Source organism: Carica papaya, chromosome 2, assembly GCF_054855325.1.
Source record: "Carica papaya isolate Zhongbai chromosome 2, ASM5485532v1, whole genome shotgun sequence".
Lineage (NCBI taxonomy): Eukaryota > Viridiplantae > Streptophyta > Magnoliopsida > Brassicales > Caricaceae > Carica > Carica papaya.
Genome location: NC_142310.1, coordinates 27,114,490 through 27,137,239, shown reverse-complemented (window position 1 = coordinate 27,137,239; position 22,750 = coordinate 27,114,490). Strand labels below are relative to the sequence as shown.

The 22,750-nt window shown below is 33.2% G+C and overlaps 2 protein-coding genes across 6 annotated transcripts; both read left to right on the top strand.

Moving 5' to 3' along the window:
• Window positions 1–1,472: 1,472 nt before the first annotated feature.
• Window positions 1,473–5,924, top strand: LOC110806891 (Haloacid dehalogenase-like hydrolase (HAD) superfamily protein). 2 transcript variants are annotated; one of them, XM_022031874.2, is made up of 11 exons: window positions 1,474–1,848; window positions 2,293–2,342; window positions 2,425–2,488; window positions 2,701–2,749; window positions 2,861–2,929; window positions 3,671–3,732; window positions 3,891–3,971; window positions 4,507–4,661; window positions 4,744–4,828; window positions 5,077–5,220; window positions 5,579–5,924. In XM_022031874.2, exons 1-11 carry the CDS (start codon window positions 1,580–1,582, stop codon window positions 5,679–5,681), a joined length of 1,131 nt encoding a protein of 376 aa, XP_021887566.1. In that variant the 5' UTR covers window positions 1,474–1,579; the 3' UTR covers window positions 5,682–5,924. The 2 variants fall into 2 exon arrangements, with proteins under 2 accessions (XP_021887567.1, XP_021887566.1); XM_022031875.2 differs by lacking the exon at window positions 5,579–5,924 and having other exon boundaries at window positions 1,473–1,848; window positions 5,077–5,224.
• Window positions 5,925–8,341: 2,417 nt separating this feature from the next.
• Window positions 8,342–21,941, top strand: RL2 (Root hair defective 3 GTP-binding protein (RHD3)). 4 transcript variants are annotated; one of them, XM_022031876.2, is made up of 23 exons: window positions 8,342–8,531; window positions 8,723–8,956; window positions 9,817–9,883; window positions 9,999–10,101; window positions 11,079–11,149; window positions 12,311–12,374; window positions 12,457–12,522; window positions 12,635–12,682; window positions 12,764–12,826; window positions 12,924–12,980; window positions 13,137–13,295; window positions 13,378–13,446; window positions 13,526–13,617; window positions 13,971–14,049; window positions 14,131–14,296; window positions 18,684–18,808; window positions 18,899–19,161; window positions 19,234–19,330; window positions 19,420–19,590; window positions 19,796–19,900; window positions 20,594–20,688; window positions 20,808–20,904; window positions 21,334–21,941. In XM_022031876.2, exons 2-23 carry the CDS (start codon window positions 8,809–8,811, stop codon window positions 21,622–21,624), a joined length of 2,496 nt encoding a protein of 831 aa, XP_021887568.2. In that variant the 5' UTR covers window positions 8,342–8,531; window positions 8,723–8,808; the 3' UTR covers window positions 21,625–21,941. The 4 variants fall into 4 exon arrangements, with proteins under 4 accessions (XP_021887568.2, XP_088069913.1, XP_088069914.1 ...); XM_088213787.1 differs by having other exon boundaries at window positions 8,684–8,956; XM_088213788.1 differs by having other exon boundaries at window positions 8,634–8,956.
• Window positions 21,942–22,750: the final 809 nt, after the last annotated feature.

Genomic DNA, 22,750 nt, shown 5'->3' with positions numbered 1-22,750 from the left:
AAAAAAAGAAAAAAGAAAAGGGTGAAGGAGAATTTAGCCTATAGGACAAATGATATAATGCAAGCAAGAGATAATAGAATAAATGGATATATAAAACACCATGTGCTGCCTAAGTCCGCCATTTGTCTCCAAAAATGGTTTCAATAATTACGTATCCAGTTTGACTTATGGATGAATATGCTTAATGTTTGTTTTGAGTTAATAGGATTTTTTAGAAGAAGATATCATTGGTTTAATGATAAATAAAAAGAAGATAGAAAACATGTATAGTGGGTGTCTATTTATTGTCCTTCAAAAAGTATAAAATATTTCAGACTCTTCGAGGCATTTTTTTTTTTTAAATTTTTAAAACCATCTTTTTAGTTTTGTATTTTCAACTGCCAACAAAGGAGGAAAATTAGAAATTATCTTCCATTCACTAAATGAAGGTTGTGTTGGACATACAAAAATCTTTTTGCTTTTATTTTTAAACATATATTTATAGGCATGTATGTTAGAATTTCTTCCCTTATTTTAAATTAAGAGAAATAATCAACATTGTGAATTTATCTTTTTGCTCTTTAAATAAATTTTTTATTTTAATTCTCTTAATAGATAATAATTATTTTATTTTTATTTTTATTTTTATATATATAGGATGAACTCTTAAGCAATGTAATTATATATTTTTTTAAAACTCTATTTTATTTGAATTATAAAATTTAAAATTTCAAGTATCATATCGTTGAAATTACAAAAATATCTGACTTTTCTATTAACTTTAAATAAAATATATATAATAATAAAATGATTTATCATAACAAAATAATGAAATTTTGGTTATTTTTCTTCTTTTTCTTTTACATTAACAAAAATAACCTCTCTTTATTCTCTCTTTTAAAAAAAAAATTACGAAATACTTTGAGAATTTGTATAGGTACATCATATATAATTAAATAACATCTTTTCGACATAGATCACTGCATATAGATATTCTAAATCATTTTAATAGAAGGATGTGTTCTTTGTTTAAATTTAAAGTATCAAATATAATTAATGTAATAGAAAAATATACTAAAATGAAAAGATTATAAAAAGAGTGTTTTTCTTTTGGTAATTCCTAACATGGAATTAGGGTTTATCAACAATAAAAACAAAATCAGTTTCCATAATCTTTTATACTTATGTTAGAAAGAGCCAATATAATATTTTGCAGCAAGATAATATATGGAATCATCAACATATTAATAAATTACAAAAGATCTTCTTTAGAAATAATTGTTATACATCCAATTTCTTGTATTGAAATAATTTTGTAACTTTTCCAATATCACCAAGTATGGTAGACTGCACCATAAATATATATATATATATATATATATATATATACAGTGAAGATTTGCCACTATTTTTATTTATAGAGAGCACTTTTGCTTTTTTTTTTTCGGAAGAATAGACAAAAATCTTAAACTTAAATGAACCAAAAAAGAAAACAGTTCAACTGAAAATAAAACCGTAATTTGATGTATTACCACAACTCTGAAGCCACAGCAAACAGTTGCAGTGGAAAGAGGAAAACGAAAAACTCCTTTTGGTTGCCATGGAAATAGCTTCGTGTTCAATCCCTCAAGCTCTTCATATTTCATTTACCAAAACCATTACTAGCAACAGATATTTTAGCTATCAAAAACTGCCAAGAACCAGCAATTTCGATTGTCTTCCTTCATTATCTCCTCCTACTTTCCCTATAAGCTTCAAGATTCCCAGAAAATTTCTGCAGTTCAATGGGTTCACTGCTTTCAGCTCACTTCCCAATCAAGAAAGCGAAAACCCTTCTCAAGAACTAGCTGTTCTTCTTGAATTTGATGGGTACTTGCCAAATCATTCTGTTAAACTGTTGGTTTATCCCATGCTATTGCTGTAATACGACTGCTTCTTTGTTCTTTCTTCGCTTCTGGTGTTGTCTACTTTCTCGACTGCTGCTGTTTTCTTATTTACATTATAATAATAGGCCCTTTGTTGCTTTCTTGGTGATTTTGGAATTCGATTCAATCACTTTCTCGCATTTCGCTTTATAGAATGGCATTTGCCAAATCATATTTTTTTATTTACATACAAATTCCTCGCGCTTAGTGACGATTCCTTACTGTTCTGTGCTGTCGTATTCGCCATCCCAAGTTTTTTCTTGAGAGATGTTTCTCTTTTGTTTTCTTCTCTGACCAGATTTCTTTGCTTTCTTGTTTCAAAGGATTCTCGGCATGTTAGTTTCTTTTATTTGGATTTTGCTTTTTAATGTATTCGTCTATCTTCCAGGATCTTTGTTGATGCTTATCGCTTTGGGAACCGCCAGGCCTTTAATGCAGGTGTGATCAGATTATATAATTATATGCCGTTTTCTATTGTTTGTGTTTATAAGTAGACATGCTAATTTTCTTTTATTTTCAGCATTTAAAAAGCTTGGACTTGACTGTGCAAATTGGTCGGGGCCTGTTTATGCAGACCTTGTCAAGTATATCTCAATCAAGACCTATCTTCTCATAGTTATCTTGTGTTTCTTATGGGTTTCTCTTTTTCATTTTCTACAATGCGAATTCCTCCTCTCCACTATTCATCTATTTTTCTTAATCAATCTTTTCTCTTTTTTGCTAGTGGAAAATTTTCCTAATTTTCAACTATCAATGGAGAATCTATCGTCTAATGTTTTTTGTGATTGCTTTACAGAAAGAATGCTGGTGATGAGGAGAGGATGCTGTTTTTGTTTTTTAACCGTGTAAGTTGCTCTTGTGACTAGTCTTCTGGTCAGAGCCTGCAACTTTCTTTGTTTCTGTTTTTTATTCTTATTGGGTTAATTCCTTTTCTTTTTCCTCCATTTCTTTTGCAGATTGGTTGGCCTACTTCATTGCCCACCAGTGAGAAGGAAAGTTTTGTGAAACGTGTTTTGAGAGAAAAGGTACACTTTTTTTTCCAATAAAATGATACAAAGCTATTTTGGGGTCCAATATACGTATAGTTGTGATGTTAAGTTCTCTGATGGAGAGTTGTCTTGGCTGCCTACGAATGTACCATGTGTTTTTCCTTTCTCTTTTCCTAGAAATGCAGCAAATTAGATTTTTAGAAAAGTGAAATTGATAGCTGTAATATTACTTATGCTACTTGGGAAAATTGATTGGATATACCCCTGGAGACACTTAATTATTAGGCCTAAACTCTCTGATTCACATATGCGGCATAAGCAGCATTCTAGTTAGGATTTTTTATCCTGAAAACCATTTAAAAACAGAAGTTAAAGTTGAACATTCTCCGTAACTGATTATATCAAGCCCTCTTCATCGTATCTCCTTAGTTTTACTCCATCAGCCAACTTTGGTTGAATTTTTATAGAATCATGTACTGAACTTTCTTTTCATTATTAGATTAGAGACTTCCATAAACAACCTTGCCAGAAATAAGATTGATCTTTATGGATGAGTTCAGTGAACTTTGCACATCGAGTTGAATGTCAGAAAAAATACTTCTATTCTTTTCATCTTTAGCCTTCAATTCTCTATCTATTCAACTTTTTTTGTGGTTTAGCACGTTGAATTTCAGCTTTTGTTCAAACAATGATGTAATCTTTTTTGATTTCCATTTCTCAGAATCTATGTGACCAGACTTTAGGTAACCTACTGTATTATTGCTTGCTTGTTGGCAGAAAAATGCAATGGATGAACTTCTGCTCTCGGGAGGTCTACCTTTGAGGCCTGGACTTGAAGAGTGAGTTGTCCCACTTAACAGAAAAATGAAATTGTGATATCTATTTGTTATTTCGAATGTTACAGAATCCATCATATAGGAGGCAACGAACATGAATCAGAAATTGCTGCCTGAATTATGTGGAAAGACATATTAAAACATAATTTGCTTATTTGCAGTTTCATAGATGAAGCAAACAATGAGGGTGTACCTGTGATTGTCCTGACTGCCTATTGCAAAAGTGGGGAGAAAGTGGCTCGGTACATGTCTCTACTTAGTTGTAGTATTTTGGAAGTGTTAGAAGTAACTTTTAACTCTTACTGAGTTTTTTAGGTTCCCTTCGGCTCGTGGAGTATTTTTTAATTTTCAATTATATGTATATATGTATGTTTTTATTTATTAAAATATAGAAGAGTTGTATAATTGTGGAATAATAAAGCACAAACAAAATAATTTTCTAGAAAATGCTAGAAACAATATTATAAAATCTTCTAATTTTTCTCATCATTTTCACAATCATGCTTTCAATTGTTAACTAACTTATTTGTAATTTCATGAATAAACTATAAATAAATTTAGAAAAATGAAAACAAAAAATACTTTAATGTACTAGATGAAATCTTAGTTTCCCAGTATGCTTTTTTCTTCTCTGGTAGCTCTGCAGTAGATACAGCAGTGCAATCTGAATATAAATTAAAGAATGTGATTTATATATGATTTATGAATATGGTCTAATTGTCATACTTCAGTAAGCTCTTTTACTAAGATTACATTCTATTGGCTCAAAATCATTAGGTCTATTATTGAAAAGCTCGGTGACAAAAGAATTTCAAAGATAAAGATAGTTGGAATTGAGGAGGTAGAGCAGAGTTTGTATGGCCAACTTGTACTGGGTAAAAGAATGTCTTGTGATTTGGATGAACAACTAGCTGAGGAAGTAAAAAGAGCGGGTAGGCTCTTGAGCATGTGTTGGTTGACAGCTTTTACTGTACATAGCATGAGCTAAGTGCTGTTTCTTGCTTTGTTGGCTAGCTTCTGCTGAGAAACAAAGGATAGCCAAGGAGGTTGCATCCATACTAAAGTTGAGTGTTGATCTTGACACGAGTTCATCTGAACGGTTAGTATTTTTCTACTTTCCTTGTCCCTCTTTTTTCCTCCATTATTTAAAAGGATCAACAAATATCTTCAGACTTTCTGTGCAAAAGATTTCTAGGCTTTTGGTTGAGTCAAAAATGGCAGATAGAACACAGATTAAGACTAGGGGGTCTACCTGCCATTTTGGCAAATACTTGGCCTAATCCACATGGTCAAATTACTTGATCCAAAATTTTCTTTGCCATCTTGGTAAAATTTTGTTTTATCCAGTTTACAGAAGATTATTGCCACACTGCGTGCGGGAGCAGAATCTGCAGGGTTACCTTTTCAAAATTGCATTCTTATTGCTGGAAGCAAACCTGGGGTAAATGGAGCTGCGCAAATAGGGATGCCATGTGTTGTTTTACGGAGCAGGTAAATACTTATTTCTCACTTTTTAAATGAAATTTCTGGAATATCTTATCAGAAAGCAGACCCACCCAGATAATAAATTCCAAACCCAACACAATCAATTTTCTCCATGCTAATCACTTAATTCCATTGCTATCCAAAGAATTCTTTTGGACCATATGCATACTCTTTTGTGGTTACATTTGGTTCAAACTTCAAACAAACTTAATTTCTAAATCCTAGTTATTTGGTATGTAGAAACTGGTCATAATTTTATGCACTCTCTGTATAGTTACATCAACTTCATTTATGTTTTTAATTTCTCAACCATGAAGTCTTGCTAAAGTCGGTCCATATGTTTTGTTTATTATGTTTCTGGCAGTTTGACATCAAGAGCTGAGTTTCCTTCAGCCAATGCAGTACTGGACGGATTTGGAGGTGCAGACCTAACAATCTCCAAGCTACGGAACAAGAGGAAGCCATAAGATGGACTCGAGAACTTTAGCTTGTGAAACTGATATATTGAGATGTGTTTTCTTTTTTTTTTTACTTTCTTCAGATCATAATCCGACGGTCAGAAAAAAAAGAGCCAATGGGTCTTGTACATGTTAGAATGTATAAAAGAAGGATGGTAAGATCATTGAACATAAGGTTTGTTTAGTAGAATATGCAGTATTCTTTGTGAACAATCCCTCATTCATAAAGTTTGTCAAGTAGATTTTGTGGTTTCTTTTTTGAATTTCATTTTTCCTTTTTTTCTTTTAAATATATTTTATTTTATTTAACTTTTTAAATTCAATTGAATTGGATAACAACCTATTTTAAAATTATACTTTTAACTAGAATCATTTAATATTGATAAGTTGTAATTAGTTGTACAACTAAAATTATTTTAATATTGAATTGAGTAGATTGGTATGAAGTAAATAATCATTCTTACGGTTGTACTAATAATTTGAAAAAAAAAAAATTTATTATACTGCAACTATTTTTTTTTTTTTTTAAATTTTCATTTTGATTAGTCTCGATCAAATGCCGGTGGAGCTTGAGGAAGTTTAGAGGGACCTAAACTCCATTGCCTTTAGCATTAATAAAAGATTGATCAACTTATTTATAGGTATTCTATAATTGCTAGTTGTTATGCTACTTGGATTATACTCAATTATATGTCAATATCACGTATAATTTTTATTTTTAATGTATTACATATAAAGATGGTAAAAAAAAAAAAAAATCATAGTAACACAATTGATAATATTGTCAAAAAATTGTAATAGAATAATAATGAGAGATAACAATAGTATCATAATAGTGTAAATAATTATAATTAAATAATAAGATAAAATAATAATAACAAACTAAAGTTATTATAATATATGATTTAAGAACCTGTAGAGGGACGAAAAACTTGAATAACCTTCTTAGGGGTAAGGAATTTAACTGCTTCCAAAATAATTTGTCTTCCTTCATATTCCTCCATGTTAGCCATTTAAGTTCAAGATTTTCCTAGGTTAACCAATTAGTTGTGGTAGAAATAGGACCGAGGCAGGAGGTAATCAATTAATGAATACATAAATAACATAAAATGTGGAGCCTAAATCAAGGTAGTTCTAACATAAATCTTGTAAAGACAAAAAAAAGTTTAATAAAATCTTAAGGTAAATACACAAAATTTTTAAATGTTTTAAACGATTTCTTTTCAAGTAAATTTGATAAAAATTATTTAAGTTTTATGTTTTTTTGAATCATACAAGTAAAAGGCTGAACAATTTATTCCATTCATCCCTAAAAGTGAATAACATCTTTGCCATCAAAGACGAACATAAGTGTTCACCTATTGAAGATAAATAGAAATGTCAACCTCTTTTCACTTGGTAAGTAGGGACAAATTTGTCCATCCACTAACAAAAATTAATTAAGGGTAGGCAATGGATCCATCCAATATATATATATATATAATTTTCTTTTTATATTTTTAGAGTATTTCTAGAAACTTTTTTTGTTTAAAAAAGAATTTAGAAAAATAATAATTTATAAAATTAAAAGTAATTTTTTTAAATATTTTTACTAAGCTGGTAAGGTAATAAAAGTATGTCACATCTTATGTATCAAATAAAAAAATATATAGCAAGATATGAAACACATGTTACAATAAGTGAAAAATATGATACATCAAAAATCTAAAAGTTATATGATAACTTGTAACCATATAATTTAAGTTTTCTCAGGAGTAACCTACATTTATCTTATAACTGATCATAATTGGATAGTATTAATTATATTACACTATCACACCAAAGTTATTATGATTAACATTATGTTCTTACTATATTTATATTATCGTCATAAATTACATATATTATTTTTAACTTTAAACTGTTATGAGATTAGATTACATATAAGTAATAAAAATAAATATTTTATTCTTTTTATGCTCACATTTACTCCTTTAAATTTAAAAAATTTTCTTTCTCTCACTGATTTGACGATTGAAATATCCATATGAGATAAAATGTAAAGATTATCATTTATTTAATTTTATAAAATATAGTTCGTGGGATCACACTGAACCTTTATATTTTTCTTATTGATTTTAGGTTCAAACTTTTTCTAATTTTTACTTTTGATTTGGTTTGTATTAATGTGCACCGATTCAATTTTACATCATTGAACACCTCTAATTCAAGTTTAGATAGCCATTTGTTATTAGCTCAAAGTTATTTTTTGACTACATATCAATGATTATTTTTATAATTTAGTTGACTTATTTAAATTAAAATTTGAATAATTTATTTACATTTTAAATAAAGACATCTTAATTAATCAAATTTATTGCATTTTGTAATATTAAACATTATGTATATTAAAAATAATTTATAAATATCTTATTTATAGTTTATATATTTATAAAAAATTTCACATTTTATTTAGTGTCCCTTAGAAAAGAAATAATACTAAACCATGCAATGGACATGTGAAAAATAATTTTATGAAATAAAAAAAATTAAAGACTATGTATGGTCAAGATTATTATTGATAATCGTCCTTGGAAAGTCAATGCGAAATGATTTTCTCATCTTTTTCTGTTTTTGGCATACCAAACAAGACGGTTGAATCATTGTAAAAAAAAGTAGAAACGAAGCCGGTAGAATTTCTCCTTCCCTGATTTCACTGCCACGGACTCGATCCCTGCTCTCTCTCTCTCTCTCTCTTTATATGCTCTTTGCTTCTCCTCTACTCATTCTCCTCTCTCTCTCTCTCTCTCTCTCTCTCTCTCTCTCTCTCTCTCTTAAACTTTCCCGAGAAAATCCAGAGGAACGTAGTGCACTGTTGAAGTAAATACTCACTCTATTTACGTATTTATAAATTTATTATTGAATTGCTTTTTGTTTTTTTCTTTTAGCTTTTGATAATAGTTGATTATTCTTCATTGATAGTGAAGCGAAAGCGATCACGAAACATCTGCTACTGTTTGTTTACCTGACAGATCCGTATTAGCTCTACTGAGCTCTGCTCGCTGTTGCAGTAAACCCTAGTCTTCTGCCGATTTTTGATCATTCACTTTCGTCTTCACCACTGCGCGCAGACAAGTAGTGGAAACAAATCGGGGCCATGGAAGAAGACTGCTGCGCCACGCAACTTATCGACGGGAATGGTGAATTCAATGTGGCGGGGCTCGATGAGTTCGTGAACAGAACTAAGCTTGTCCATTGTGGCCTATCCTATGCGGTGGTTGCCATCATGGGACCGCAGAGTAGCGGTATGTGTTTAATGAAGTTGTTTGTTAATTTAGTCATGTTTTAGAATTGATTGTTGCTGAATAGTGAAGTTGCAGAGTTGCTTCTTGGAATTGTTTTAATAGTTGATTATATTTGTTTAAGTTGAATTTAGCTTCACTGAGCTATTTTGTAGAATTCGTAGCTTGTTAGAGTTGGTCATACTCCCTTGTTAGTTTTAAATGGAGGTTGGATGAGTTTCTGGTCTTGGATGTGCTAGTTTTAGGCCATTACTACCCTCTCGGGAATTAAATAAATGGATGAGGGGACGAAATAATTATTTGAACCTAAGAAAATAAATTGACGAGTTACGGACATCATTAGACTTGGCAATAGACATGCTTAGCTGATGGCCTTTGCTCTAGCTCTCAGCGAACAGGAATCGGCTGGCATCATCTTCATGGGAACCTGCTTTTAATTCATAACTCAATTCTGAGATGTACAAGTTCTGTTATTTCATTTTTTTTTTTGTTTCGATCTTTTTGTTTTTCATGTGCGCTCAAATCTGCAGCTGTGTGTATGCATTACATATTAATAAATATTTATGTATGGAGTCACAAATTAAGGGATCTTCTCCTAACTTTGTTAGCACATGTTGGATTTCTTATGTATTTCTATGAATACATTCCAACTGCATACATCTTAGACGGATGTAGCTGTCAGGAGATTTTTATGGAAATAACATATTTATAGGCTCTAACTACCACTGTGTTCTGTTTGCTTTCATGTCTGTGTGCGTACGCATGATGTGAATGCAACTTGACGTTTATTTGTGCATGCTTCTGTTTGTCAATGTCAGTGATCTAATAGTTTGGATGAATCTGTCTTTTTCTCCTGCGAGCAGGGAAGAGCACCCTCTTAAACCATCTTTTCCATACCAGTTTCAGGGAGATGGATGCGTATAGAGGAAGGTTGGTTGCTTCTGGTTTTCCAACAGAATATGTGCTCTTGGATTCACTCCATGAGAGTGATGGACAATAAACTATCTCTTTAGTAATACTCCTAAAAAAATCTAACCTTTTGCAGGAGTCAAACAACTAAAGGTATCTGGATAGCCAAGTGTATTGGCATTGAGCCATGCACAATTGCCATGGATTTGGAGGGCACAGATGGAAGGGAGCGAGGCGAGGTAAAAACGATCATTCTGGGAAATTCTAAAAAATTCTCAACCACCTTTTACATTTATGTTGCAAGTATTTTAGCAGAACTTTATAGGCAGTACTACCAACCATCGACAGGGCTCAAATCCTTGTTGCTCAAAGTGGTTGGTTGGTGATGAACATGAAATAAGGGATTAAACTTCTAGAAGAGTTGCCTTCTCAAGAATATGTTGGAACATGCATCTCTAAAATGCATCCAAGTGGACTAAAATTTAGCTCTGTGAAAACTATGCACCGGTACCTTATTCTTTTTACCACTATGAAATAGTAGGATTTGTATTATACTGGAGCATGTTCTTGTTTTCAAGATTCTGGAAATAGACATATCTTTTATCTCTCTTAGGGATAGTTCCTGTCAGATATTGATTATGGTGTATGACAAAGTAGGATTAACTTGCCTGAGGAACAGGTTAAACCTTGATATCCCGCCTCAGTTTTGTGGATATCACGTCTAAGAAGAAGGGTTCATTGGCATGAAATCAGGAGTTGATTGCATCCTACAACAGGATTTGATAAAATTCTAACATTTTTGGTGGTGAATGATGGCTTCTAATAATAAGATTATAAAGTATTTATAGGGCTCTGGTTTATTCCTAATCTAACAATAACTAGAAATCCTAATAGGAAACTAAAAAAGTTTAAAGCATAAATGAAATTCTAATATTGCTGTAGTCCTAATCTTAACCATAGAACTTTGATTTAAAAGGAATATGATTCCTAATGCATTTAGGAAATCCAGGTTAAATCCATCTGCATCAGGTTAGTTTCATATCTTGTAGGTAGATATATGTTTTTATATGTATATTATGACAGCTGAGTGAAAGAGGTTATGATGTCTCACTTCCTGAATTTACTAACTGATAAGTCTGTTCTTTATCTACTCCTTTTCTCTCTTCTCCCCTTCTAACTAATTTTTTCTTGCATTATTGGATTTTATGTTTTTCAGGATGACACTACATTTGAGAAACAAAGTGCCTTATTTGCTTTGGCTGTTGCAGATATTGTGCTGATAAACATGTGAGTTTGAGTTCTGCTGTACAGTTATTGATTTTATTTCTCTGCTTGATGATGCCTTCCTTTTCTAGCAGAAAAAGAGGTGTTGACTCTCACTACTGATTTTAGGAAGGCAAACTCCATCCTTATTTGAAAATAATCCAGAATAAGTATGAATTAGGGAAATGGTTCAGTTGTTGTCAAGTTTCTTTCACTGGAATAAAAATTGCAGCATATTGCTGTAAGCTACCACTTCTGTACATACATGCTGGTGATTTTATTTGATTGAAATCATCTTGAACCTGGCCTAATTGTTAATAATAGATATGGGTATGGTTTGAGTTGGACATGGTTTTTCCTTGCTGTTAAGGATAGAAAAGAATAGTGAGAAGATGATCTTTTGCCATCTGTGTAAAAAGCAGGTTGGTGTAAGAGTTTCTTCTGGTGCAATAGTAAAATTCTCTCACTGCCAAGTATGTAAGTAGGTTTCAATTCGGTGAAAACTTAAGAGTCATGATAAAATAGCTGAAAGACAGGATAGCAAGTTTACCTCACAAAAACTTTGAAGAATTGTTGACAAATTTTTTTTTTTTTGAAATAAAAATGTTGACAATTGTTGACATGTTAGGTTCATTTCTCTATTTTCCTCAACTTGATTTCACCTACTATTATTTGTCTCCTGGCCCCACTTCATTACATTGCTAGCGGATCTTAAGTTGGGATATCAATAAGCAACGGCCATCTAGAAAGTAAACTTCTAATTTCCAATAAAGAAATGAAAAGCCTGAAATTATTCAACATGATTGATCTATATCTCTATTTCGTTATGTATTATTTCTGGAAGTAAACATTTTGAGACATGAAAGAGAAAAAGTGACTCCACAATACACGAAAAGGAAACAAGCGAACCCTGTGGAAATTATGATTAATCAACAAGATGGATTGGTAGTGAATTTTTCTCCTAATTCCAGAATTCTTCATCCTCTTGGCCTGCTGATTTTTCAGACACCTTATTGATTCTATTTTCTCGGTGTTTTCTATAGGAATCAGATATTCTTGTTGTGGCTTTTTCAAAGAAGCTAATGTGTAGCACAACCTCAACACACACAAGGATACAATTGCATACACTTGCACACAAATTTCATTAGTCATCTTGGGATGTTAATGAGATGTTGAATATTATAGGTGGTGTCATGACATTGGTCGGGAACAGGCAGCCAACAAACCTCTTTTAAAAACAGTTTTCCAGGTACTCAAGCTATTTTGGCTATGGGGTCTAGTCCAGTCTTTGGGTTAACATATTTCACAATCAAATTCTGGTTTCATTGCAGGTCATGATGCGTTTATTTAGTCCTCGCAGAACTACTCTTTTGTTTGTTGTACGTGATAAAACGAAGGTTAGGACTTGTTTCATTAAATTTTATTGGAAGATGATTCCTAGAACCTCATTTTCCACCTCTAAAACGTGCCCTTTTTCTTGTACTAAATCTTTTTTTTATGTTTTTGTAGACCCCACTTGAACTTTTGGAACCTGTTCTAAGAGAAGATATTCAGAAGGTAATTTAGTGCATTGTTTCTTATATGGCATTGTGCTTGTGTGCCGTTTTTTATTCTTTTCCTGATGTATGGATTTTGCAGATATGGGATGCAGTTCGCAAGCCTGAGGCCCATAAATATACTCCTCTAAGTGAATTCTTTAATGTGAGAAGGCATCCTCTTATTTGATCTTCTATATTTTGACCATATAGGCCTGTTTGTAGTCTTGACCATTTTCTGGTTTCCAATGTATGGCATAAAGGTTGAGGTGACCGCATTATCAAGTTATGAAGAGAAAGAGGAGCAATTTAAAGAACAGGTAGTTCTTAAATGTTTCAATAAACAGATCAGCTTGTAGAGCCTTGAATTCTTGACATTACTTCTAGATTTCATCAGTCTTTGGCAACATTTTCAGTTTTATTTGAAACTTTACTCAGTTGTACTTCTTACAACATTATTATTATCTCATATGCAGGTTGCTGAACTGAGGCAGCGGTTTTTCCATTCTATATCTCCAGGGGGACTTGCTGGTGACAGGCGGGGTGTTGTACCTGCTTCAGGATTTTCTTTTAGTTCTCAGCAGATATGGAGAGTTATAAAAGAAAACAAGGACCTGGATCTTCCTGCACACAAGGTTTGTTTATTTGTCTCTTACTGTTATGAGCGAAATTCGCTCTTATTTTCTAATAGGCATACATCTTCTTTGTGTTTGTTAGGTAATGGTTGCCACTGTTCGGTGTGAAGAGATTGCAAGCGAGACACTTCGGCGCTTGACATCCGATGAGGTATGGTCGAACATATCTTCTTTCCATGATTCTATTTGATGGGATGTCTTTTTAGTCAGTACTAATGGACTGGATTTAGGTTTGGTTGGCGTTGGAAGAAGCTGTTCAAGCTGGCCCTGTTTCTGGATTTGGGAAAAAGCTGAGTTCTATCTTAGAAACCTACTTCTTGGAGTAAGTTGATTTTTTTTACAGCTTACATTGTGAAACAAATAATGTGAACGATGTTCCTGTCAAAATGCTTCTACTTTGTTATGCCATATGACAAAGTTGTTACTTGTGGTGGATTTATAATTGGTATCAAATTGGGAATTTAAAGTGATTTAACAGCCAGGTTTGAATGATATTTTGTTTAGAGTGATTTAAAGTGTTTATTCTGACTATGCAACCAAACTATCGTGTCAAGAATCTAGATTTGCTGTTACAATGTTCTGCCAGTTGTTTGTACGTCCAACCCCGTCAAGTACTTCCCTTATTCATTTTATTTCGAACTTGATCTTACTTTTTTGCATCTTCTCCTTTTCTAGATATGATATGGAGGCAGTGTACTTTGATGAAGGTGTGAGAAACTCAAAGCGGCAACAGCTGGAGGCAAAAGCATTAGATGTAAGACAATGCATTCTAGTAATCACAATAATTTTAATCATGAACATTTGTGTATGACTCACTGTCTCGTTAATTTCCCAGTTTGTGCATCCTGCTTATATTACCATGTTGGGGCATCTAAGATCTAGAGCTCTTGAAAGTTTCAAAGCTAGATTGGAAGACTTACTTAATAAAGGAGAAGGATTTGCAGCGTCTGTCCGTACATGCATTGAATCTTCTATGCATGAATTTGACCAAGGATGTGCAGGTACTATTGCATGCAAAAAGTAGATGTTGCTTACTTTTTTGCACTCACATCCTAAAGTCCATATATATTTTAGTTTCAAGCCATGTAAGTTGTAAGATGCATATGCTTGTCACTGAATCTCTATCATGATCCATGCCCTGGATCTGGTTAAGGGTCTTTGAACTGAAAAATCAGATTCGAGGTCTGCAGAATGTTTTTGCAAATGCCTCCCTCCTGAGCTATTTTGTCTTGAAAGATTTGGGCGTATCAAGAAAGAACCCAACTATCTGCTCGAGTAAGAAAGTATTCAAAACTTCGCTTGAAATTTCTGCCTCCTGTTTTATCTTTCCACTAACACTTACATAAGAGTAAGTTACAGCACAGTATGGCAGAAGTAACGGCCAACATATACTCAAGAACTTCTCCTAGAAAAGTTACAAAGTGACAAAAATAACTGAACATTTAAATTTAAAAATAAAACTGAAAGTAAACAGACAACTGAATTGTCCATCTGAATCTTCCATCTACTGATCTGTCTGTAACTGATTAGACAAAAGTTCTAAAGGATTTGGTCTAATTGCAACTGGATCTATAGTTCTTTTTTTTTTTTTGAAATATCAACATAGCCTTTTCATCAATTTTATAGTTAAAAATTTTTGAGAAAAAAAATTCTGCACATAATTTATGTTATTTTTATGCTCTTTTTAGTTGTTTTCTTTACCATATAGCTAAAATTATAATTATTTCTGTGTTTCCCTAAGCAGAATCATTTATTATGTTGCTGGTTTTGTTAGTTGACAGTCATTTAATTGTTATGTCATACGTATCAAACTATCTATTTTTTGTAAATGGATTAGCACCACATTGGTGCTTGTGAATGAATGAATCACACCATATTTTCTATCTCAAAAATACTTATTGAACTATCATTTTACATCTATTAACAATCTGAACTTAGTTGATAGATATAATTTTGTGTAATGACAAGCTTGTTATTTTGTAGCAGTCCTATATAATTTTTATAATTTTTCAACACTAGAGATTAATTAAAGTGCTTGCTGCTGCGTTATTTTATTAGAGGCCTTAAGATTACTTCCCTCCTTAAAACAGCTGTTGTTCTGGGATGAAAGAATGAAAATGCTCCTCTGTTGGAAATAATTAATAGAATTCTGGTTTGGCCACCTCCAGTTGATCTGCCATGATATCTGGATTGTCGAACCCTTCCAGCCAAAAGAGCTTTCTTGAATTGATGTTCAGCAGTGTCTCTTTTTATCAAAATAAGAGCATAATCCCTTCATTATATGATCTTTCATCTTTGCTCTAGACATTCTTTTCACAAATTGAGATGAGTTAGTTGTGCTGGGGAAGGAATGCCGGGAACTCCTGGATTTAAGAGTGTTGTGGTGATCTTCCCTTCTGTCATATAGGTCTGCCAAACTCCTGCACAAAGTAGATTGGGAGGTTGGTGTAGTTAAACTTATATTATTGTGGAATTTAGGGAAAAAATGAATTTTTTGTACTTTGAGAGGGAGCAAATACGGGAGTCTATATTCGTTGTTATAAAGAAACAATAGGAAACTAATTACGCAAATGGAACCAAATCAAAGCACATCTATATATATTGATTTTTGGAGGAAAAATATTAATTTTTATTTCTCCCCCTTTATATTGTTATATTTAGAATATTTATAGAATTTATATTATATTGATAGAAAAATTTTTATTTTATTAAATTTCTAATAATATGAGATTATTATTTTCATAAAATACTAATTGCAGAATACTAAATAATTAAATAATAAATTAAAATAATTAAATAATAAAATATAATACTCAACATCTCTCTCAAGTTGGTGTAGAGGTATCACATATGCTCAACTTGCAAACCAAGTTTTGAAGAGCCATTCTATAGTTTACCAGTGTCAAAGAATGCCAAAAAAGTGATGCAAACTGTAAACAAATCTGTCAAGTAGCAGCTCGGCTCGACTCGACTCAAAATGGCTGGGCTCAGTTCAAAACAGCTCGGCCTGGCTCAAACAACTTGGCTTGGTTCAAAATGGTTTGGGCTCAGCTCTAGAATGGCTCGGGCTCGCTTCTAAAATGGAGTACTACATGAGCTCTCACACGCTGCCACGGGCTGATAGACTCCCAGTCACTGGACAGCCACGTGCTGCCATGCACTGCTGCCAGAAACACCACCCCTGCAATCACCAGAGTCTCACGTGCCTCCGCTGGACCACCACGCACCGCCCATGTGCATCCACTAGAACAGCCACGCACCGCTGCTGATCACCACACATCGCTGCTGGAAATTATTGAAATACCACAGAAAACGCCAGCGGTTCCAAATCCAGCACGGATTTGGTGAGATTGGGCTGAAAACCGCCCAGAAACGCCCCGGATCGGGCTTCACACAATTTGGCTGTTGCCGTGCTGGTTCATCTTCTCCGGCGTGCGTTCTCTCTCTTTGGCTCTGGTTTTGCGCATAGGCCGACATTTCTTCTCTCCTAGCCACAACAAGAAGCACCAACAGCTCCTTTCAAGCAGATACGGATCCGACCTGCTTCTCCACTACGCAGATCTGCTTCTCTGATCACCCGCCGTCGCTTCGCTTCTGTCGGGGCAGGTCCACAAACAGACATAGAAGGCCGACCGCCGTGCGCGATTCGTCTTTTCTGGGTTCACGCAGTCGCACTAGTCTGGCTGCTACTCGTGTGTGATCTTGTCTGATTCTCCGCCCGCCACTGCCGCTTGCACTGCCACTGCCGCTGTTTCCCCTCTCTCTAATGTGATTTGTGATGAGGCTCCGACGCTGTTTAGAATAGTGATAATGATAGATTTAGATAAATGAGTACTAATCTAACCTATTGTGTTATTTTAGGGTTTGAAAAAAATTTTAAAATTAAAATCTTAAATAGTTTTATTTGACTATGATATCATATTGATTTTAGAAAAAAAATTAAATAATTTTATTTATCAACATTTAAAATTGTCACATTTAAGGTATTTATAGAATTTCTATCCTATTAACAGAGAAATTCTTATTCTATTATATTTCTAAAAATATGAGACTATTATTTTCATATAATTCTAATTACATAATATTAAATAATTGAATAATAAATTAAAATAATTAAATAATAAAATATGCTACTCAACAATATGTCAATATGATTCCCTAACCAATATCTCATATTTGAGAATTGGAGATGAATTTGGTTTTACATGGTAAGTGGCTATGGAAATTCATGAATGAAAACGGTATCCTATGTTGGAAATTGATAGTGGAAAAATTCATAACTGTAGATAGAAGGTGGTATTTTGGAGTATTGATTAGACCGCGCAGCAAGAGGATGTGGAAAAAATATGCATGTATAGGAATAAATTGTAGGATTTTATCAAGTGGAGGGTTGATACTAGGGACATATTCAGTTTTTGGTAGAATGCTTGGTTAAGACTCAGCGAATAGTTTCCCCAAATCTATGCTATTGCGTGAAATAAGAATATATCAATTTATGAGTCATTTAGAGATTTGGGGGAGGGGGGGGAGAGGAAGGAATGACATATGGAAGTTATGAGAAACCTTAATGATTGGGAAATTACTGACTATGAGACTCTCATTCATATATTCTCGTTTGCCTTAATTAATAAGAGTAATGAACAACCAATTTGGAGACTTAATACTAGAAGATCTTTCTCAATTTGGTCTTGCTATAATTATGTAATTAAGAATGATGTTACAGAGACTAGTTTTTCTTTTCAGTAAATCTGGAAGGTTAATGCTCCACTTAAATTTGCTTTCTTTGCATGGGAAGCAGGTTGTAAGTGTATCCTTACTTCTGATAAATTGATTAGGGGAAAAATATTGGTAAATAGATGTTTTCTATGCTAGAGGGAGGCAGAGTCCTGTAATCATATCCTTCTTTGGTGTCTGCTTAGGTATAAGTTATGGACCATGGCTTACGGGTTATTGAGGATTGGTTGGTGATGGCTAGATCAGTGAGGGAAAAGATTTGGGTGGAAAGGTATTAGTGTAGGGAAGAAACATGTGAGCCTCATTATGTTTGCTATTTTTTTGATGGTGTGGAAAGAGAGGAGCATGAGAGCTTTTCAGGAGGTGAAAGATGATTTTGATAGGGTTAGAAATAGGTGGTTTCAGACTTTTGATATTTATTGAGGGTCATCCTCTTTATACAGTGGAGGATTTTGAGAATCTTATTAATATTTTGATTGACATGTAAATATTTTTTTATATATGGATTGATACTCTCTTGTTTCTTGTGAATTAATGAATCTTGTCATTAAAAAAAATATTTTTAGGGTTGTTAACTAATTCCTTAAGATTCTATAGCTTCTTTTCATTGAAAATATGATTCTTTTCCATGACATTTGTGTTTCCCCTTTTCAGATGCTACTATTCAACAGGCTAAATGGGATGCTTCCAAAGTCAGGGAAAAACTTTCTCGTGATATTGATTCACATGCATTATTGGTTCGCAGTTCTAGATTGTCTGCCATTACAGTCAACTATGAGGTAATCTGTTTTATAGATGTAGGATATGGGGCATGTCCTGTAGCTAATAAGACTTTGAAGTTTAGTGAAGTAATACCTTACTGATAACAGAAACAACTTTCGGAGGCACTTACTGCTCCTGTGGAGTGTCTATTTGAAGCTGCTGGAAAAGACACCTGGGCTTCGATAAGGGAGCTCCTTAAGCATGAGACTGAGGCAGCTGTATCAGAGTTCTCAAATCTCATTGTTGGTTTTGAGTTGGACCCAGCTACAGTTGATAAAATGGTGCAAAATTTAAGGGACTATGCAAGAAATTTGGTGGAGAAGAAGGCGAGGGAAGAAGCTGCAAAAGTTCTGATTCGCATGAAAGATAGGTAGAAAATTTATTCTAGATATTTTCTTTTTCTGAACTATGGTCATGCTTATTGTTCTTGGAATATGTTCAGGTTTTCAACCGTCTTCAATCATGACAAGGATTCGATGCCAAGGATTTGGACTGGAAAAGAGGACATTAAAGCAATCACCAAGGAGGCCCGTTCTTCGGTAATGCGTGAGTTTTTAGCAAATGGGATTTGAATATTGCTGTTACCTCTACAGTAATATCTGGATCCTCATCTATTACTCTGTTGCAGGCCTTGAGCCTTTTGTCTGTTATGGCTGCCATACGCTTGGATGAGACTTCAGATAAGATTGAGAATGTTCTTCTTGCATCTCTAATGGATAGAACCGTTGCTCTTCCATCTTCTCTGGACAGGAGCTTTGGAGCTTCTACAGACCCCCTAGCCTCAAGCACATGGGAGGAGGTAGCGCTTAGTTCTTGTAGATATATGCGGCATTTTGGGAAGAGAATCTAAATATGAGAAAATCTTACTTGAGGACTTTGTAGAGAACTAAGAGAATCAATTTTGGTTCCAATGATAATTATGGAATTTAAGAATTTAAAAGATAGCTACCTCAAATATATGTTTGTTATTGAAGTTAATTAATTTGGATTCAAATGTATTTCAGGTTCCCCCAAAGAATGTGGTGATTACACCAGTGCAATGTAAATCATTATGGAGACAGTTCAAAACAGAAACAGAGTATACAGTTACTCAAGCAATTTCAGCACAGGTAAAGTTTGTAAAAATATGATTAGGCCAAATGCCACTGGATTTAACATATACACGTTAATAGCAACATGTAACATTGAGAATTCTTTTGTTGAAACTGTAGTTACGAAAAAAATCACATGTTGTTATTGGGGGTCTGGAAGGGGTTTGTGTAGAACTAATCAACTCTGTAGCTTTTGTTATGAATGTTTAGTAGCTGTTACAAAAGACTTACAGCACAACCCATGATTTTTTCTATCGCTTTTCAGATAGTGACTTCGCAAATGAATGTTTGTTGACCATATATGAAAGATTTGCAGCATGTCTTTCAGATTGATAAGCTAGTACTATTTTCTTCATCTATCATAAACCAAAATAAAGTTTTCCTCTCTCTGCAACTCATTTGCATTTTGTTTGAGGCTTCGAAGTTTCAGTTAGCCATTTAGATATAGTTCCTTACTCCAGCCGGGAACTTCTACCAAAGCAAATGTTTTGTAGCCAGGTTTATGTTGAGCAGGATGGTTTTCTTCAGATAATTACACAAGCAGTCTGAAGTAATCTTAGGGTCGAATAAATGAAATACTTAAATGCTATGGCAAATAGTAGTCTGGCAAGCCAAACATGTTATGGTTATGAAAGTTTACTTTTGCCTGTTTGTGTGTATTTTATTTGGGCTTGGTTTGATTTGGTTTGCTCTCTTTTTTTTTGGTTGCAGGAGGCTTACAAGCGAAGCAACAACTGGTTACCTCCACCATGGGCAATTGTTGCCATGGTTGTCCTTGGTTTTAATGAGTTCATGCTCCTTTTGAAGTAATTATTCCTGATTCTTCTACCACTCATACAAATTTGAAAGCATGCTTATCTTTAGGTATATTATGCTTTCCATATTAATAATTGTGATCATTGACATTTTTCTTCTGATGAAACAGGAACCCTCTTTATCTTATGGCTTTGTTTGTCATTTTCTTATTTTCCAAAGCTTTGTGGGTGCAACTGGACATTGCAGGGGACTTTCAGCATGGCGTTGTGAGTATGAAATTGAGCATTTGAATGCTCTTCACGTTTAACCATCATTTTCACTAGAAAGATGATGAGGTTTCAGCTATTTTGTCCTATGCTTAAAATGTTGTCATGCACATACTCAGCAGTATCCCCAAGTATCTGTCTGTCTTATTTGGTTACATGAATTAGTTTTAAAGAAAATATTTGTTTGTTTGTTTCTTTAATCATCCACATTTCCCTAGTTCATTTCTTTTTGAAGCATGGATTGTGAAATTTTCAAGATTTTTATATTTAGTGTCGCTGGACAATCCCTTGGGCAATAAATTTTTTCCTTGAGCCTTGGCTTAAGGGTAATGAAGAGAAAAATTTATCAAATCCAGTAATAAACTTTACTTGGCTGATAAATTTCCCCCTTAAAACTAGTCTCTAATGCTTTGTTGCCTGTATTATCAGCTTCCTGGACTTCTTTCCCTTTCGTCAAGGTTTCTTCCCACCATCATGAACCTTCTAAGAAGACTTGCAGAGGAGGCACAAGGTCATCAAACCCAAGAAGTTTCGAGACCATCTCAGTCTCTTCCTTCTCAAAGTTTGGGCAATCAATCCTTTAAACCCCTGTCATCAAGTTCAATGCCTCGATCATCAGTGTCATCTAATATTGCATCTTCTGATGACGGAGACGAGTACACGAGTCCTAGTTTGACTCAGAGGCGAAGTATCAAAGTCCAGGAGGCAGAACTCTCTTAATTTGAAATCCCATGTTGAATAATGTATCGAAGAAAGGTAGCTTCTCTACTTGGCCATGAATACTGTAGCTTTCTTGCCGAAGACAGAAGGGGGAGTGGAAGACCATTTTAGAGTCTTAAGACTGGATGAACTGCTTGTTGTTATATTCAGATGGGTGAACAAGTTAGTCCAGAAATGCTGAGAAAATATGTATGTCGTTACAGCGTTAACGTGTATTTTTAACTGTAAGAAAATCAATTTTGGGGCGATGTGTAAGTTATACAACGTTAATGTCCTTTTGATTTAGTAATAAAATCGATTCTGCTTTTATCGATTCATCTTTGTGAAACAGACAAGTGCACTTTTTGTGCTGGTGCTACCGGAATTAATCAGACCTATGAGAGCCTCGCACAAGGAGGGTTACAAGTTCTAATTTTTTTTAACAAAATTCTTTGACTACCTGATGTTGATTCAAATATTAAATAATTTATTTTATTTTTTATTGTCACATTAATTTATAAATGATTATTTGTTTACAAATTTACGCAGTAAACCTGCTGCTGCATATGAATATAATCTAAAAAATTTATTGAATAATAAATATATTAAACATAAACACTTTAAAGAAAGCATGTTTTAGTAATAATTATGGCATAATATAATAAATATTAAAAAAAAAAATTATAATTAAAAATAATATATGAATTTATTATTTATGTTTAATTTAATGTAACTACTTTTAATACATTTATTAGAATAAAACAGATACAATCAACTGAAATTTGCTATTAATGTAAATCTTATTGCTATTCAAATTAAGATTACTTTAATTGCTTTTATTTTAATTTTCTTTAGTAATTTGCTAAATATTTATTAATTTTTAAGACAATTATTCATATAAATCCCAAATTATTAATTCTTACGATAAACAACGAAAAGTAGATTATTTAAATGAGTAGATTTAGTTGTAAATAGTTAGAATTGAATGAATCAATTTAAATTAAACTTTTTTTCTTGAACAAATATTACAATATATTGATACAACTGAAATTATTTTGTTATAAAATCAAATTGAATTATGAATACTACAATTATTCTAACAACATTTATATAAATATTATATGAAAAGACACAAGTAAAAGTAGCA